The sequence below is a fragment of the Sminthopsis crassicaudata genome, chromosome 3 (genome assembly GCF_048593235.1).
Source record: "Sminthopsis crassicaudata isolate SCR6 chromosome 3, ASM4859323v1, whole genome shotgun sequence".
Taxonomy (NCBI): domain Eukaryota; kingdom Metazoa; phylum Chordata; class Mammalia; order Dasyuromorphia; family Dasyuridae; genus Sminthopsis; species Sminthopsis crassicaudata.
In genome coordinates, this window is record NC_133619.1 from 71,395,483 (window position 1) to 71,414,770 (window position 19,288).

General features: G+C 33.4%; 1 protein-coding gene across 6 annotated transcripts in view; it reads left to right on the forward strand.

The window, feature by feature from the left end:
• ERBB4 (erb-b2 receptor tyrosine kinase 4) overlaps window positions 1–19,288 on the forward strand; it is a 1,327,834-nt gene that overhangs the window by 1,044,960 nt on the left and 263,586 nt on the right. For all 6 annotated transcript variants that reach the window (XM_074298794.1, XM_074298799.1, XM_074298793.1 and 3 more), the window contains one exon: window positions 13,064–13,196. In XM_074298794.1, the coding sequence (XP_074154895.1) occupies window positions 13,064–13,196 (133 nt within the window). The remainder of the gene's footprint in view (window positions 1–13,063; window positions 13,197–19,288) is intronic.

A 19,288-nucleotide genomic window follows, 5' to 3' on the forward strand; every position in this document is an offset into this window, starting at 1 on the left:
AATTTACCTTCTGAGCTGGGACTGGAAACCGTCCCACTGATTTGCTCCTCTGCTGAGCCAGGACTGAGGGTCTGAGGTGATGATTTGCTTGATTAAAACTCTTTCACCTGTTTTCCAAGAGTCTATTTGCACTGGGCTGAACACTCTTTTTAGCTCAGTGAGACTGACCTTTCTTGAAGTTTTTCCAATCTATCTTGAGCTGCAGAGTGATTTTATTTAGTCAGACACTGTTCAGAGGCTTGGTTTCATGTTGTTTTCCAGGGAAATTGGGAAAGCTCAAGAAGATTCCTGGCTTTACTCTACCATCTTGGCTCCACCTCTGACTACTCTCCAAAAATTCTTTTTAATACAAGTTAGTACATGGAAATAATAACTGAACTTCTATTGATAGTCATTCTTGAAAATGTACCATTGGCAACTAGAGAATAGTTTCAACAAGAAAGCATTTGCTTGCTATTTCAATTTTAGTTTATGATCCCTTCATCCAGGAACATGGTCTAACTGTGTTATCTGCTGTAGCTCTAAAAGTATCTGAGTGTTCAATAAAGGTTAATGCTGATAATATATCTGTATAAACAACATACTCAGTTCTAGACTAAAGTTCTAGATTAAATACAGATAGAAATTATCAATGTAGTTAAGATTAAACAAGATCAGGATACAAAAATTTAAAAATATGATTGGGGAATTAGTATTGAAGAGATTTATTAAGAGTAAGAACATGGCATGGAATTTATTGCATGGAATGATATTACTTCACTTTATTAGCCTTATGTGTAGTCTATATTTCCTGCTGTATAGTGCTCCTTGTAAAAACTATACTAGTATCATTAGCCTAGCCAGCTTACTCTCTCACCAATAGAGAAGTTTGATTCTGTACTATGGTAAGACCAATTGTTTAAACTGACCACACCACTGGGATGAACAAGTGATGGAATTGGGATTTTCCTAACAGCTGCTGAGCGGAGATCCGTGTGCAGTTGCAAGTTCATCTAGGACTTTTTAGTTGACAGTTTGCAGCTGTTTTTGTTTTGCACAGGTTAGTGCTTTAATGTAAATTATGTGGCTAATGGTATAGGGGGAGATCATAAAATCACTTTGCTAATGTTTCTTTGTGGATATTAAAGATTTTGAGCAGTAGCTACAGAGCAGTTGTTAACCATCAAGCATATCAAAAGCCCATCTGAGGTTTCAAAAATCATTAAGAAATGATTATGCTCCAACATCCATTTCCAGAAGTCTATCTGAAATATAGGCAAATTTAAATAGAAATGTGTAGTTGCTTCACATGAACAGGTGAACTATTTCCAATTTTTCAATAAGGAACTCTTTAAATGTGCATTTTAATACTAGCATTTGTATAACTTTTTAAGATTTGGGAAAAATGTACATACATTCTTTCATTTGAGCCTCCTATCAACCTTTGGAGTTAGGTGCTATTTTTATCTCCCTTTTTAAGGGAAAAGCTGAGGTAGATAGGTTAAATGATTTCCTCAGGGTCATATAGCCTGAAAGTGTCTCAGGTAGAATTTTAGCAATCTTTAAGTATAGTGTTCTTACAAACTGCATATGTAGCTATCTCTAGTTCTCTAGCTGTCTCAAACTTCTAAATTTGCAATTGACATTTTCCATAAAATGAGAAAGCAAAAGAATAAGAAAGAAAGAAAGAGAGAGAGAGAGAGAGAGAGAGAGAGAGAGAGAGAGAGAGAGAGAGAGAGAGAGAGAGAGAGAGGAGAGGAAAAGGAAGAGAGAAGAAGGAAGGTAAGGAAGGAGGGATGGAGAAAGAAGCATTAGAAACTGTAACATCCTATCCAGAGGGGAAAGTCACATCATAGTTACCTTGAATCTTAAAGTTCAGAATGAGAGCGTACTCAGCAATACATATTTCTGAGCCATGGCCAAGTTGTTAATTTAATAATCAAAGGATTCAAACTCATGAATACAAATTGATTGATCAACATTTCCAAAAATGATAGCATCATACTAACTCATCAATGGCTTAATTTAATTAGCTTTCATGTCTAATATAGACATTTCTTTATTGTTACCTTTGGACTTAGGCTTTCTGTAATGAAATTTATATTCATCACAAGGCACATATGTTATCTTTAGAAGCAATTTTTTTTGTATACAGATATTCAGGAATTTTTCCTTTTAATGTATATTTTCATTACCTTTTATATTAAATTAATTTTACAAATATTTTGGGAAAAAAGGAGGTAGATTTATTTACTCATAGCATTGTTAAGATTACTACAAATATAACACTCCTATTTAAACAAATATTATCTCTGTCAGATTTTTCAATGTTAATAAAATACAGGAGACCAATAGATTTTGCAAGATTTGAAATATAGATCTAGGAGGTAATAAGTATGAACAAATTTTCTTCTATCCAAAGAATACCATATGACATATGGAGTAAAGATCCAGCAATGTTATAATGCAAGTGAGTTTTAGAATTAGAGTGAATTTGAAAATGTCACACTATAGAAATAATTTTATATGATAAAAGATAAAATCAGTAAAACCATATGTCAAAAAACTCAAGCATCAAAAATATCAATGGCTCTAATTTCCCAACTAGTAAAGACTGGAAGATATGTATGTATATATGTACACACACACACACACACACACACACACACACACATCTGATATTTATGTAACAATATTCCTGAAAGTAATCTTGAATGAAAAAATACTAGTGTTAGAATTATTCATAAGATTTAGACTACATAAATATAATTTTCTTGGACAGGATTGGATTACAATGATATTTGTCTTCAATTGTAACAGATGGTCACTGTCTACATATAGATTCCTAGAAAGTTAAGTCTGCAACTCAAGTAAATTGAGTTATTTTATTAATTTTTCAGTTTACTCAATAAATTGAGCATCTGCTCTGTCCCACCACTGTGCTGAACTCTGGTAGTACAAATACCAAAGATCAAACATTTCTGCCAGGCATATATATTTTAACAGGGGAAAACAACATACTCAGATACACACATGTACATGTATTCATACATTTTTATAGATGATATAAATCTCTTTTTAATTATTCCCTCTCTCCTTACTTACACCCTACATGACTTTCTCCTGAAGTTAACAATGAGTAGAATTCATATAGTTTGAAATAATCTCAATTTATTGCAATTAGAAAAGGAAATGAAAAATAATATCAGTTTTGTCTGACTAGCTTAAGTTTTGTGATGCTTATTGGGCAGAATGTTATAGTTAAAAATCGTCTGGTTAATACACAATCTCAGGCTGTTTCTTTGATACGTGTGTATATTCCAAATAAACCTATTTTCACTTAATCTTCAATGCACAAAAATAAACATTGAAGCAGCTCTGTGTCAGATGAAATGATCCTTGAAGACATCCCTCAAATGATTTGGTTTCATTTGGATCTTGCTGTAAATTGGGGCCTTCTGATTCAAATTCATTACCATTGTTAACAAATTATCCCAATGATGGACTCCAGGATATCTGGCTATTTCCTTTGCATCAAGGCAAACATTTCCATAGTCAAGAAAAATAACAGAAGAAAGAAAAAAAATTCATACAGGTACATGGGACAAAGATACTTCTTTTCATTTGTTTGTGAACTTGTTTAACCTATGAAACAATATAGTGGATTTAGCTTGCTTTTGGGAAACAGTTAAAGCCACCTAAATTATATAAGATCTGACTTGGCATATATTATAGAGAACATTCAATTTAGCTAAATTGTGCAATGCTAGAAAGGAAATTTCTGTATCAATTGTTACAGATTACTTGCTCCTGTCTTCAAATAAAACAGATTTTATATTTATATAACAACCTCAGTATGGATTTTATTTACTTGGTTCAATGTTAGGCTGAGGATATAAGGCTCAAGACCTTAGTTTATTTATTGTTTTTATGGAAGATATTGCATTTTTATTTCTGTAGAAAGATTTGCTATGTAAGTGATGTGAGATTATATGTATTCATATAAATACTCAAATCCTCAGGGGACTATTCACATAGATATATAAATACAAATATTGAGAAGATTTATAGAATTATATAGAATATAGAAATATGGAATCATGAGATATATAGATAAGAAGGAAATTTCTATACCTTGAATTTCCTAAACAAATGAAGCCATAGGTCAGAATTTTCTGTGTATCAAGATTTATATTTCCCATCTTATTTTTCTCTAAAAATTTAAACACACATTGTTCAGAGATATGTGTGCAATCATGTGCATCATTTATACACAAACACAAATATAAAGACTATCTAAGTAGAGAGGTAAATAGACATTACTGTATCTGTGTATTTATATACTTTCTACAGTGTATGAGAGAGACAGACAGAGACAGAGATACACAGAGAGCTTTATAAAGAAAATCAAAGCACAGAAATATTAATACCTAGAAAATCTGTACTTGTAACTTCATCTATTTAGGAAAGTTGGGTATGGAAGTTTTCCATGAATGCAGATTGGCAGTTATCTATAATCTATAGTCTTAGAGAGCTTCATAGGCACTAAAAAGGAGTTGCTCATGGTGACACAGTTAATATGTCAGAGTTAGGATCTATACCCATGCCCTCCTGATCGCCAAGCCTAGTCATATTCCCACTACACAAAGACTACCTAAACCTCAGTGGAACTTGTAATAGATTACAAGTAAAGAGCATTGGAATTTATGAAGTACTTAAATAATTTAGCATAAAGATAAGTATAATTTATATTAGCATATAATCATAAACTTATTAGCATGAGGTTATTATTGCTCACTGAGGTTTGTGTTTGTCTTTCATTCTTGAAAAAGACCATGTCATCAGACAATTGATGTCATGACATGCAAGTGAATTGGATTTAAGTGAGGGAGGGATGTGCAAGATCACCTGCCTCACTTTCCCCTCCAAAGCCATTTGAATACAGTGGAAAGATACTGATCAGAACAAGTGCAAATAGCCCTGGAGGCAATGGGAGACCTAGATCTTTTTAAAGCTAAGATCTTCAGCAGATCTCAGTTTGACTGAGGCTGCATCCAGTCTGTGGTTAAGGCTACCTAGCACCTGAGGCAAAGCATTATTTCTTTCACCTAGTCAAAAAAAAAAAAAAATGAATAAATGAATGGATGGATGAATCTGAGAAGGGAAGACCCTTAGGGTCTTAGCCAAAGCAAATTTCTGTTTACATTCAATGATTCAATCAAGACCCAAATAATGACCTAAGAGGGCTTGTCCTGGATCCTATTGGTGGCCAATTTTAGAATCCTATTGATTTTGGCTTAAGGCCTGGTCCATAAGAAAGAAATCTAGTCCAAAACCCCCACAATATCTTGGAAGGGTTCAGAGGTGCAAAAGAAGGGGAAAATGTTTTTGTTTTTTTTTTAAGAGCATCTGTAGGTAAGGGTATGATACCCTATGTGGATTGAGGGAAGTTGAAAGAAGGGAGGAAATAGGGAGGGAGGGAGGGAAGGAAGAAAGGGATAGAGGAAGCAAGGGAAAAGAAGAAGGAAGAAATGAGGGAATGAGAGGAGGGAAAAAGGAGGGAGGGACAGAGGAAAGAGGGAGTTTTTCAGTTGATCACTTCCAAGCCAGCTATATAGGAGACTTTAGAATTGAATCCATACTTTTTCCTAACAACTAGTTCTAATAATTATATTTCACTGTTTTTCACTAGAACAACAAATAGAATGATGTAAATTACTGTCATATGGGGTATCACCTTCTTTCAAAAGAATAATATATAGATATAAAACAAATAACAGTTTTACATATAAGTAATTTAGTTGGATAATTATATCCAGGGTAAGAGAAAATGTGTTTCTTTGATGTTGCCTTCATATGAATACATTAAATAACTAATACTGAAATAGAGGCCTTTAATTAATGCTCAAGCATACTTGTTGAAATGAATTAGCAAAATGCATTTGTGATTCAGAACTCTTTATCTTATATAACAGTGGAGTCTTGTAGGAGGATTTTTAGTTCTATTTTACTGTTTAAATAACCACAAAAGAACTACAGTAATTCTGGCTGGCACCCTAACAGCATGAAACCACAGTAGAAAATCAAGGGGTCCTTTATTTTTACTAAAGAGATACCCATCTAAATGTAGAAAGCCAAGCAGAAAAGAGAGTCCCTGTAAGGCTTAGAGGGATGTGAAAGTTTGATGTTTTATTCTTCCAATGTAGTTAGTTGTATGCAATCTGACCTGGGAGCTACTTCTTCCTCTTCCAAGAAGAGATTGTTTTCCCTTCCCAGATTGATTGTTTTGTGAAATTAAGCTAGGTCATCTTTAACAAATTCTTATGTAACCTTTTACTATTGAATGGGTGTTGCATCAGACAATGTTGAGATTTAGGAAAGACCTTAGCTTAAAAAAGCCAGGGGCACACAATGCATCTGCACCTATCACCAGTCATTTTTGAGACTAATGACTGTATACTTCTGCATCACTTCAATTTAATTCACTTGCAAGTCAAGACATCATACTCTTAAAGTCATTGGTCTTTGAGGATGAAGGATGAAAGCTGAGTGACCTTGGATCTTCTAGATGATTATTTCCTTATATGTAAAATGAGGAGAATTGAGCTCAATTACACTTAGTATTCCTTTTAACTCCAAGCCCATGATTCTTAGATATCTTTATCTTGAAATATGTAAATTTTTATGATAAGTCCACTGGTTCAGGTATTAAGTTTTTTTTTGCTTTTAGGAATGGCATTACAGAAAAGTGGGTCTTCCCTGCAGTTAAAATTTACAGGTAGGAACATGTCTGAAGAGAATGTGTATAGTTTATTATGCAATTAGACTATTATCAACTTTTCAGATAAGCTTAGTTTTATGGAACATGCTATTTGTATTAGGAAGAAAGCTAATTAAATATCTGAGTGACACTGAATTTCAAGGAATAAATAATCTATGTCTGAATACTCAGTTTATAAAAGTGGACAGGGAGCTGTCCATCTGAGAGATTATGTGAACAAACCACAACCAAATATAAAATGCTAAAGGAAAGAGCTTCTGCAAGAACAGTTCTTATTAAATCCTTGGTCAAGGAACTTCTCTCAATCAGATCGAGCTATGACTCCCTTCTCAGTATAATATCGTAAATGCATAAATTAAATCCACACAGTTACAAAAGAAGCCAATTATATTGAAACATAGTTAAGAAAAGATTTTAAAAGAGCGAGTTTATAGCCCTTTCCTGGTTAAGAAATCCTACAATAGGATGATAAAATATTAATTGAATTGATTTGAATTGTTTAATTGAATATGAAATTAGAATTATTTTCATTGATCCTTGTTCTTCCTAAAGATATGCTTATAATCAAAATCAGTTAATATTTACATGAAATGAAAATTTATATGAAATATGAATATATTTAGATTGATATAGCAGTTATTCACATATGTAATCTGTGATTAGGTACAGATTTCTACTTCTACTGAAACATGAGGACAGAATTAAGTTTTATTTATATTCAATCAATCAATAAGAATCTAATAGGTACTATCAATGTATAAGTATAATTAGATATAAATTGATTTTCATGTGGTACAAGATACTAGGAAATAGAACAATCAGAACAGGCTTCTTGAAAGAGATAGCTCTTTATGAGCCTTGAAAGTTCCTAGGGTATCCGATGGGAGAGTCATTCAAGACATAAGGTAGGTTCTATATAGAGAAAGTGGTAGAAAAATGAAATACATTGTATGGCAAAATACAAGTATGCCAGTATGGCTGGAGCGTTATATTTAATTAGATCAGGAAGGTGGACTAGAACAAAATTTTGAAGTATTTTAAATGCCAAGTGGAGGTATTTGAATTTTATCTTTAGCTTCTTAATCCTGGAAGTGATATGGGCAAACTCAAACTATAGGATATCACTCTGGATGTTTTGGGGGGGAAGATTAGAGAGGTCACTTGCTAGATTAATGAAGAACAATTAGGTGACTTGAGATTTGAGACAGATGACTTCCAATATTTCAGCGAAGTATGAGTTGAAGTTCTTTATAGAAAGAGTGATATAGCTAATCTAAGAGAGAAAAAAAGGTCTAAAACTGATGTGGAAAGTCTCATAAAATTATGTCATTTGTGTGGAGAGCAGCACGCTAAACACTGGGAAAGTTTTAAAATTTAGATTAAATGAATTCCCTATCCTCCTGAAACTTAGTAAAGGGATATGATGTGCACATATACAGTAACTTTAATAAAAATAAATACATAATATACTGCCTACAAGAGCTACAAAAAAAGGTACTATAAGGAGCCTTGAAAGGAAAATGTTTTTAATAAGGGACCAGTAGAGGTCCTTAAAGAGGAGGCAACATGTTTAAGTTGAGCTTTAAAAGATGACTAGGAATTCAGCAAGTGAACGGGGGAGACAGGAAATTTTAGGAATGATAAATATCATAAACAAAAGCCCAGAAGATGAGTGGAATATGTAAAATACAGAAAGTGATTATGCTCAAATGAAGGATAGAAGAGAAGAACAGCAATAGAATGAGATAAGCCTAAGAAAATAATGTAGTACCAGCTTGAAGAAGCCTTGAATAGCAAGCAAAAGAATCTTTTTTCTTTCACTGTTAGGCAACAAGAAATCATTAAGCAGAAGAAGGGAAGGAAATAAACATTTATATAGTATATGACTATATGATACACTATGCTCACAAAATCCTGAGAGATCAGTGCTATCCTATTTTACAATTGTGGAAACTGGGGCATAGAAAAGTTAAACAATTTGCTGAGAATCATACAGTTAGTGTTTAAACTCAAATTTGAACTCAGGGCTTCTGAACTCCATTCCCATCACTCTGTCCACAAAGCCATTAGTTGATTCTAGAGGAGTGACATAATTCTTCTCTTATAATTGATCTTTTTATAAGAACTATTAACCTATAAATAGTATTAAAGATGTTGTTACAAAATAGTGGGGAAGGGAATGCAGTGGAGAGAAAGACTCATTAAGGGAACTATTTCAATAGTCTAAACAAATGGCAATAATGGACTAAAATGCAATAGAGGCTGAGGAAATAGAGAAGGATGTATGAGTGAAAGTTAATTTGGAGATTATATTAAACAGGATTTAGAAATTAGTTACATATATAAAATGGGGAAAATGTAAAAGTCAGATACAGCACTAAGATTTTGAACCCAAGAGTTGAAGTGAAGAATTTGAGTTAATAGAAATAGTCACATCTTAAAGGGAAAAACAGTTAGGGCAGGAAAGGATAAAAAGACTTTCTTCTCTGCCTTCTGACTTCCCTGTCCTCCTTCAAGTCTCAGCAAAAGCCCTTACAAGAAGATTTTCCAACTCCTCAATCTTTGTTCTCTCCATTTGAGATTACCCTTGATCCAGAATATTAAATATGTACACATAGTTGTTTGCATGTTGAATTTCCCAATTGACGATAAGCTTCTTGAGAGAAGAGATTGAGTCCTTCCACTTTCTTTGTATTTCTAGCATTTGGAAGAATTTTCTGGTACATAAAAGATATTTGATAAATGTTAGTTGACAAACTGATTGACTGTGGTGATGATATTTAATTCTCACTTTATAATGCTACCTATATCCCAGCTAAGACTTTCATCTCGATTCCACAGCAAACTCGTTCTCTATCCCTTAGGTCCCTTTATCTGATAGATAAGCCTTCAAATTATTTCCCCAGGAATAGGTTTCCATGCCACTTCTCAGTCATTTCCACATCATGCTGCTACTTTTAATTCTACCCTTCTCCATTTTTTCTGTTCCCTTCATTGTTGCCTTCTGTGATTAGAATCTAAGCTCCTTGAAGGGGCAGAGGTGACTGTTTTTCTTCCTTTTATTTGTATCTCCAATGCTTACATAGGATCTAGAATGTAGTAGTAAATACTTAATACATGTTTGATCTATCAGTCTAGCTATATTTATTACATTTGTTGACAATTTAAAGTGGCATAAAGAAGAGGGGCAAAATCCACAATGATGAATATACTTCAAATCCACTATGATGAATATAATTCCTTTGGGGCTTATTATAATTTTTTTAAATCAAGATATAGTAAGGGAAAGGCTGAAATTGTCAAACAAAATTTTTTTTTGGTGTGTGAATTTCATTATTCCAATGCCTATAAATAAGAAATGGAATCATTTCAATCACATCTCCCCCAAATTATTCAAGAATGAATAAATAAACATAAAAACCTAATTATTCTATATTATTTTACTTTATTTAAAGAAAATAAAAAAAAATAAAAGAAAGGAAATTTTGTTAGGGATGACATATGTATATGTTTGTGTGTATACATATATATGTGTATGAGTCTATATTAGCATAAACATGTGTATTCATATATATATATACATAATATGCATTCACAGGACTTTCAAAATATTTTTATCAAAATAATACTGGTGAGAAGATGGTGCGGGTTTTTTTATTTCCCATTTTAAATATTAGGAAATAGAAGTTCAGAAAAATTAATGTCTTATAGTAAGTCACATGACTGATGAATATCTGGCCTAAAATTTGAACTGGTTTTTTTTTTTTTTTTTTTTTTTTTTTTACTATGTTACAGTGTTTTAGTATTCCTTTTCATTTATTTCCTTTCACTTCCTTTCAGATTAGCTAGAAATCCACAGAAAGTTTAGAGACTGGTTCAAATGGATAGATTAATATTCACCTACTGGTTGCAACAAACTCTAGTCACTAATAAATTAGTCTTGGGAGACCAAATCTTTCCAATGATTTCTGCCAAATTGGCCTTTTAGGCAAATTTTTACCAGCTGAGTTCAACATGAGTCAATTTATAAATCTAAGTGTGATGCATTATCCTAAATACTGCTTTGACTTTTATTCTTGAAAGAATGATACTATTTTAGTATAGTGATTGTCATATGTTCATAGCATAGTTTGGTTTTTCTGATGTGTGTGTACTTGAGTACAAACATATATATTTACACAGGTGTAACTAAAAATAGGGATATAGGCATGCATATGTATTTATTTGTGCACACACATGTATTTTATTCCTTTGAAAAATCACATTTATAAACTCACAAGATGAATTGTAGATAGATTGTGGTAGACTCTGGTTTGTGAGAAAACATCCTTCAGAGTTGACAATGCCTTTACATTTCTCTACTTCTATAGGCAATATAATTTTGTCCTCTGTAATGATGAGTTGCACTCTTATTATTTAAGAATATTGAGAAAATATAAGATTTATTTTATAGTCCATTAGCAATATTTCAGATATAACATTGAGAGGCAAAATAATATATTCAACAATAATGAGTAATTTTATTGATATAATGACCATATTTTTAGGGTAACTTCTAGAAGCTATAAAAACATCTCAGAGACAGGGAGAAAATTAAATATCAATAAAAAACAACTTGGAAATTCAGAGATTCATTTTACTTACTACTTCTGCCATAGATATCAGTTTATTTCATATCAAGAGAGATATTGAGACTTCTATTAAGTAACTAAAACTGGAATGGCTAATAATAATAATAACAACAATAAAATAGCATTTATACAGAGATTTAAGGTTTTTGTAGCTCCTCATTTATCTCATTTATCCTCACAGCAAACCTGTAAGATAAGTGCTATTATTATTGTTATTTTCTAGATGAGGAAAAAGAAGCTAATTTGCCTATGGTAACACAGCTAAGGTCTGAGATAATATTTGAATTCAAGTCTTCCTGATTCCAAATCCAGTCCTTAACCACTAACAAAACTTATAAAGCACTAAATCTGATAGAATAAAAGACATACTATAGTCCATTTTCTGCAGGGAGTCTGCAATATTGTTAATCTTAAACATTTTAGAACAGAAATTTTAAAGTATGGGCTAGCTCCTTGGAAAGCCTCAGGGTCAGCCAGTCAGGATAAATCAAAATCCAATCCACCAATCCTTTCCTATGATTATCTCAATACCAAACATTCATCGTGGTGAGGAGAGCCATCATATCACCATCTCATCTAAATATGTATATAGAGCCATTGTCTCAAATCGAATAGGTAATTAGCCTTAAGTGCTCAGTTGTCTGATTCAAGCATACTTTTTTGGAGTTTCAGTCTTCTACAAGAAATGAAAACAACAAAAAACAATAGTAAAGCCAGAAAGAAAACTACTAGGGAAATAAAGAGCAGAGTTTGTGTAGTGAAGCTGTGTACCAACTTTACCCTGAATTTGGGAAACCATGTACATTGTGAGCACACTCTTGCTATTGTGGCTACTTAGTGTTTTTTGACCATACCTCTTCTTGGTTTTGGATTTACATTTCTTCTTTCTTGAAAACCATAAGTAAATGCCAAATATCATGCTTCTGTTCTCAGAAAATAATATTACCAGATAATTGTCCATTCTTCCTTCTGCTGCAGTATTGCCTAGCTCTATTTTCTATTATTTTGGAAAAATCTATGTGATTCTATTTTAGTCCTTTTTCATCCTTTTGCTAGCCTCATCCTAATTATTAAGATGCCAATATCTTCTCGTATCCAGAACCATTCCATAAAGTATTAGTGACTTAAGATCTCTATTGTGATCAGGAACACATTTTGGGAATGATATAGGATATGATATCAACAATCACATATTACAGATAATGATATGTGTTCAATGATTATATATTATAGTATTCTTTTCAGTTCATTATCTACATTCTCAAACTAATTTTCCCCTTCCTTTCTTAGACAGAAAATAAGGCAAGCTATAGTTGACTCTAAATCTTAATTTAAAATCCTCCCCTGGCAACATTCTGGTATATTTTTCTCATTCTGTCATTACAGTTTTACATTTGTCATCAAACTGCATGTTGTGTCTACCCATTTCCTGAAAATTGGTTGTATGTGCATGGCATTTTTATAAAAATATTGAAATGAAGGCTTTTTTCAAGTGTGAAAATGAAAGTCCTTATCACAACCCTTATGTGTTATTTTATCTGTTTTTCTTCTAACTGACTGAATTTATGATTTACAAATGTCATACTTTTCCATGTGGTTAATTTCATGCATGCCTCTGCTCTCTGTTTAGTCTTCCCTTCTTACATAAAAATCTTTGTATTCTGGTCGGTAGAACTCCCCTGATTGCTGCAGGAGTCATTGGTGGACTCTTCATACTGGTGATTGTGGGTTTGACGTTTGCTGTTTATGTTCGTCGCAAGAGCATCAAAAAGAAGAGAGCTTTAAGAAGGTTCCTAGAGACAGAGGTGAGATTTCATTTTCAGCTTATAATAATATGCTATTAGTTGTGGGGTTTGTGGGATCTTCCACAGATCCTACAAAACATGTCCTTCTTATTGTGCTTATATAATATTCTTTATTATTTTAATGGTTATCAGTATGGATGTCCTAGCAACATAAAATCATAGAACTAAAGTAGAAATGAACCCCAATGACCATTAAGTCCAACTGCTTCATTTTATAAAGGAGAAAACTAAGGTAGATAAGGGCTAAGTGATTTGTACAAAGTCCCACTTACAGGAAGAAGGATAGACTGTATATGAATCTAGATTTTCTTTCCCCAAAGCCTATATAGCATAATATCCTGAACATAGTAGGTGTTTGGTAAATCTTTGGTGAATGAAACTATACTCTTATTTTATTTTTGAAAGTGAGGATGAAATTCCCTTTCTTAAACCCAATTTGATGAGGCCAGTTAAAACTATATCTGATACCCAATGTATGTTTATTCTTTGCAACTTTAATTCAGTGTTTTAAACCTGTTGCTAGATTAACCTGGAAGATAATTAAATAAAATCAATAACTGAACAGTCATTGTAAGCAGAAAAAGCAGTTAAGATCTCTTCAAATCCTGGGAGAGTAGCTAATATAAACCAATAATCCTTCTCCAGAAATAGAAGACAGAATCTGTTATTAGAGACACATTGCAAATGATTCATATCAATAAGTTATTAATTTTACACTGTGGCTTTAAGCTATTTTAAGGAAGATGATTTTAATTAAAAAAGGTGGGAAAATGTGGAAATCTGACTCAAAAGCCAAAATGATGTGTAAATCATCACCTCTGTAAATAGTATTTAATATTTAATAAAACAAAATTGATAGCAAAATTAATCTAGTACTTATGGATGATGTGCTCATCTATAAATGACAGATAAAACATACAGACAAAACAATGACATTAATAACTATAGTCATTTTTATGCAGATAAATTAAGTTTTTATAGTTTTACCCTTTTGGTCTTAGTTTTCCTTTATAAAATATTTTCATATAAAGGAACTCACTCCCATTAAAGCAAACTCATACCAAATATATTGCTTTGCAGTTTTTGTTCCCTTTTTTCCTATCCCAAAAATGATAACCTCAGAAGGTGCTCCTGCCTCAAACTTCCTAGTCTTGAATATTTCTATGATCTTCTTCTTGAGAAGTGATATTTCTAGCGCTTTCTTTCTTTCCTGTGGTACTGAATAGCTTGAAACACCCTGAGACTGTGAATGTCTAGATAATTCAATCCAACAATCATTTATTAAGTCCCCAATTTGTGCTGAAAGCTCGTAGGGGAAGTAAAAATTAAGCTAAGATATATTTTATACCCTCATGGGGCTTAAAGTATAGTAGGGAGATAAAGCAGATAGATGCACAAATATCTACAAAATAATACATTGTTCACTGCATGTAACAGATGCTTTAATAATTTTATATAACTTCGAGTGAGTAAAGTACTTAAGTAGGTAAAGTTCTGGTTTAGAATAAAGATGATAAATTTTGTTGATACATTAAATTAAACGAATCTGATACTTGAGATGAAGGCAGGCCTGAAAAGAAGGAATTATGGGTAATCATGATCATACTTCAATGGAAAGGAAAAGATGAGGAGTAAAGATGAAGATTGGCTATGAGAACCAAGCTACAGAAAGTGAAAAGAATGCATCATAGAAAGAATTTATTCTTGATCATTGGCTTCCGTTTTGGGACAGAAATATAGAGATTGGTGAATAGGAATAGATTCAGCTGGGTGGGAGCACAAGGGAGACAAAGAGAGACATACACAGATAGACAGACAGAGACAGAAACACAGAGACTGAGAAAGAATGAGAAAGACAGAAAGAGGGAGAGAGGAAGGAAAGGAGAGACAGACAGAGATAGAGAGAATGAGAGATACACAGAGAGAGACAGAAACAGAGACAGGGAGAAAATGAGGGAAGGAAGGAGAGAGAAACAGATAGAGACATAGGGAGAGACAGAGAGAGACAGTGAGAGACAGAGACAGAGATAAAGAGAGATAGAGACAGAGAGACAGAGACACAAGGACGAAGAGAGAGGCAGAGAGAGACAGAGAGATAGAGAGAAAAGACAGAAAGAGGGAAAGTGAGAAGGAAAGAAAGAATTAAGAGAGATGATATGATGATATACTTAGGGAACCCCAGAGATTCTAATAAAAAGTTATTAAAAATAATTCACAACTTTAGCAAAGTTGCTGGATACAAAATAAATCCACATAAATCCTCAGCATTTTTATACATCACCAACAAAATGCAACAGCAAGAGATACAAAGAGAAATTCCATTCAAAACAAATGTCGAGAGTCTAAAATATTTGGGAATCCATCTACCAAAGAAAAGTCAGGAATTATATGAGCAAAATTACAAAACACTTGCCACAAAAATAAAGTCAGATTTAAATAGTTGGAAAAACATTCAGTGCTCGTGGATAGGCCGAGCAAATATAATAAATATGACAATACTCCCCAAACTAATCTATTTATTTAATGCTATACCAATCAGACTCCCAAGAAACCATTTTAATGACCTAGAAAAAATAACAACAAAATTCATATGGAAGAATAAAAGTCGAGAATTTCAAGGGAATTAATGAAAAAAAAGTCAGATGAAGGTGGCCTAGGTATACCTGATCTAAAGCTATATTATATAGCAGCAGTCACCAAAACCATTTGGTTTTGGCTAAGAAATAGACCAGTCGATCAGTGGAACAGATTAAGTACAAAGAATAAAATAGGGTACAACTATAGCAATCTAGTGTTTGACAAACCCAAAGATACCAACATTTGAGATAAAAATTCATTATTTGAAAAAACAAACTGTTGGGAAAACTGGAAATTAGTATGGCAGAAATTAGATATGGATCCACACAACACCATATACCAAGATAAGATCAAAATGGGTCCATGATTTAGGCATAAAGAATGAGATCATAAATAGATTAGAGGAACAGAGGATAGTCTACCTCTCAGACCTGTGGAGGAGGAAGGAATTTATGACCAGAGGAGAACTAGAGGTCATTATTGATCACAAAATAGAAGATTTTGATTACATCAAACTAAAAAGTTTCTGTATAAACAATACTAATGCAAACAAGATTAGAAGGGAAGTAACACATTGGGAAAATATTTTTACAGTTAAAGGTTCTGATAAAGGTCTCATTTCTAAAATATATAGAGAACTGACCCTAATTTATAAGAAATCAAACCAATTGATTGATGGTCAAAGGATATGAACAGACAATTCTCAGATGATGAAATTGAAACTATATCCACTCATATGAAAGAGTGTTCCAAATCACTATTGATCAGAGAAATGCAAATTAAGACAACTCTGAGATACCACTACACACCTGTCAGATTGGCTAAGATGACAGGAACAAATAATGATGAATGTTGGAGGGATGTGGGAAAACTGGGACACTGATACATTGTTGGTGGAGTTGTGAAAGAATCCGGCCATTCTGGAGCAATTTGGAACTATGCCCAAAAAGTTATCAAACTGTGCATACCCTTTGATCCAGCAGTGCTACTACTGGGCTTATATCCCGAAGAAATAATAAAGAGCAGAAAGGGACCTGTATGTGCCAAAATGTTTGTGGCAGCTCTATTCGTAGTGGCTAGAAACTGGAAAATGAATGGATGTCCATCTATTGGAGAATGGTTGGGCAAATTATGGTATCTGAAGGATATGGAATATTATTGCTCGGTAAGAAATGACCAGCAGGAGGAATACAGAGAGGTTTGGAGAGACTTACATCAACTGATGCTGTGTGAAATGAGCAGAACCAGAAGATCACTATACACTTCAATAACAATACTGTAGGAGAACATCTTCTGATGGAAGTGGATATCTTCAACATAAAGAAGATCCAACTCACTTCCAGTTGATAAATGATGGACAGAAATAACTACACCCAGAGAAGGAACACTGGAAAGTGAATGTAAACTGTTAGCACTACTGTCTATCTATCCAGGTTACTTATACCTTTGGAATCCAATACTTAACGTGCAACAAGAAAATTGGATTTACACACATATATTTTATCTAGGTTATACTGTGACACATGTAAAATGTATGAGATTGCCTGTCATCTAGGGGAGGGAGTAGAGGGAGGGAGGGGAAAATTTGGAAAAATGAATACAAGGGATAATGTTACCAAAAAAATTACTCATTCATATATACTGTCAAAAATTTATAATTATAAAATTAATTTTAAAAAATTAAAAAAGAAAGAATTAAGAGAAAGAAGGAGGAGAAAAAAGAGGAGAGGAAGAAGGCAAGAGATAGGGGGCCAACATAGGGAGGAAGCAACAGGTACAAAGAGAGAGGAAAAGTGGAAGAGATGGAGGAAGAGAAGAAAATAAAAGCTGAATATTCTAAGAAAAGATTCATGGAAGAAATTAAAATTTTTACCAAGGCATAGCCTGGCTGTAGGCCTATCACACAAACCAGAAGTCCATTCTTTTACTTCCATTGTTTTCATAGTAGAGCTGAAAGAAATGTAATGGCACAGAACACTATACCTTACAAATAGAATACCTTATTTATGGCATTAAAAATATCTGGACATATGCTGACATGGGTGGTATTCTATTTGCATGCCCCACTGCCAACATTTCCAGATTACAAACCCTGACAAATCTTGTCAAAGATTTGACAAACAAATCTTGCAGAGAGAGACAGATAGAACAAAGGAAGCAGGAGGGGGCTATTGCTTTCCTCTACTCTTTTAAGTAGAATGTGTTATAGCCCCCTTTCCAACAGAAGTAGTTTTCTTTCTCACCGTCATAGCTCTCTAGTTCTGAGATTACACACTGATAGATAGTTTGGCCATCCCCACAGAGATGTCTTGTGTGTTAGTGTGAGTGTTGCTGCCAACAACACTTGTAGAGAAGCAGTAGTAACCTACATTAGTTGGCTTTCACCTCTAAGGGGGTACTAAGCACTAAGGATGTAAAACAGCTAGAGAAAGAGGTGACTAGAGGCTCCAAAGACCAACTTCCCCTACTCCACAATTTTGCCCAGGGCCACCCAGTTTACCTTCAACTGTGCACAAGCATATAAAAATTCAATGAAGAGTTATTTTTGTCTTCCTTGTCCATGCACTTGGGCAGCTGAGCTGGCATGCTGGAGGCGAGGAGATGCCTTCTTCCTGATCAGCTCTGGGCAGTTAGTGAGCCGATTCCCTATAGAGAAGGAACCTGGTGATGAATGACAGACCTAACTAGCAGGAGGTTTAAGACCCCAGTTAAATAGATAGCTAAGCAAAAAAGGGGATACTGTTTTAGGAAAATTAAGCAAATAAAGGATTGAATAAGGGAGAATTATTTTCTCTTCCAAAGAGCATCATCCCTCTTAAAGAGTATATTTTTTATAGTCAAATAAAAATGTTCTTGTGATTGTTAACAATAAAAATTTTAGGTATGTATGATTTTTATGTGTGTATACACATACATATAGTGAATATATATTAAATATTTTTGGTTTCAAATATTTCATTTTTCAGTCAGTATTTTCATGATTACAATTAATTATTGTAACAAAAAGTCATAAGAAAGCTAAGCACTTTTATTTGCCAGAAAAAAAGTGTGGGTGCTTATATAATTAAACTGGAGGTTGACTGACTGGGTTTAAGGCCAGAACCAAGTAGCTGAGTAAGAACAGAAAGTATCTCTCTGAGGCCATGTTCTAGTTTGCAGATTCTAAAAGGAGGAAAGGTATATAGACTATTAATAATTAATATATGACATATGAGCTTAATCATTATTAGGATAGGAATTGGGCCTGTGATTTCAATAATATAAGGAACTCCCAAGAGGAGGGGCACAAAAATGCCTCTATGCAGAGTGGTACGTGGTCCCTAATTTATAGTCTTAGAGAGATGCCTAGAATACTGAAGAACTTAATGATTAGCCCAATGTCTGAAACTGATCTTAAACCCAAGTATTCTTGGCTCAAATGTTAGCTCTCCACCTACTGTCTTCTGCATGGCTCTCTTAATTATTAAATAGTAATATGGTTAATAATAATTGGCATGTCATTAATTATTTTAATT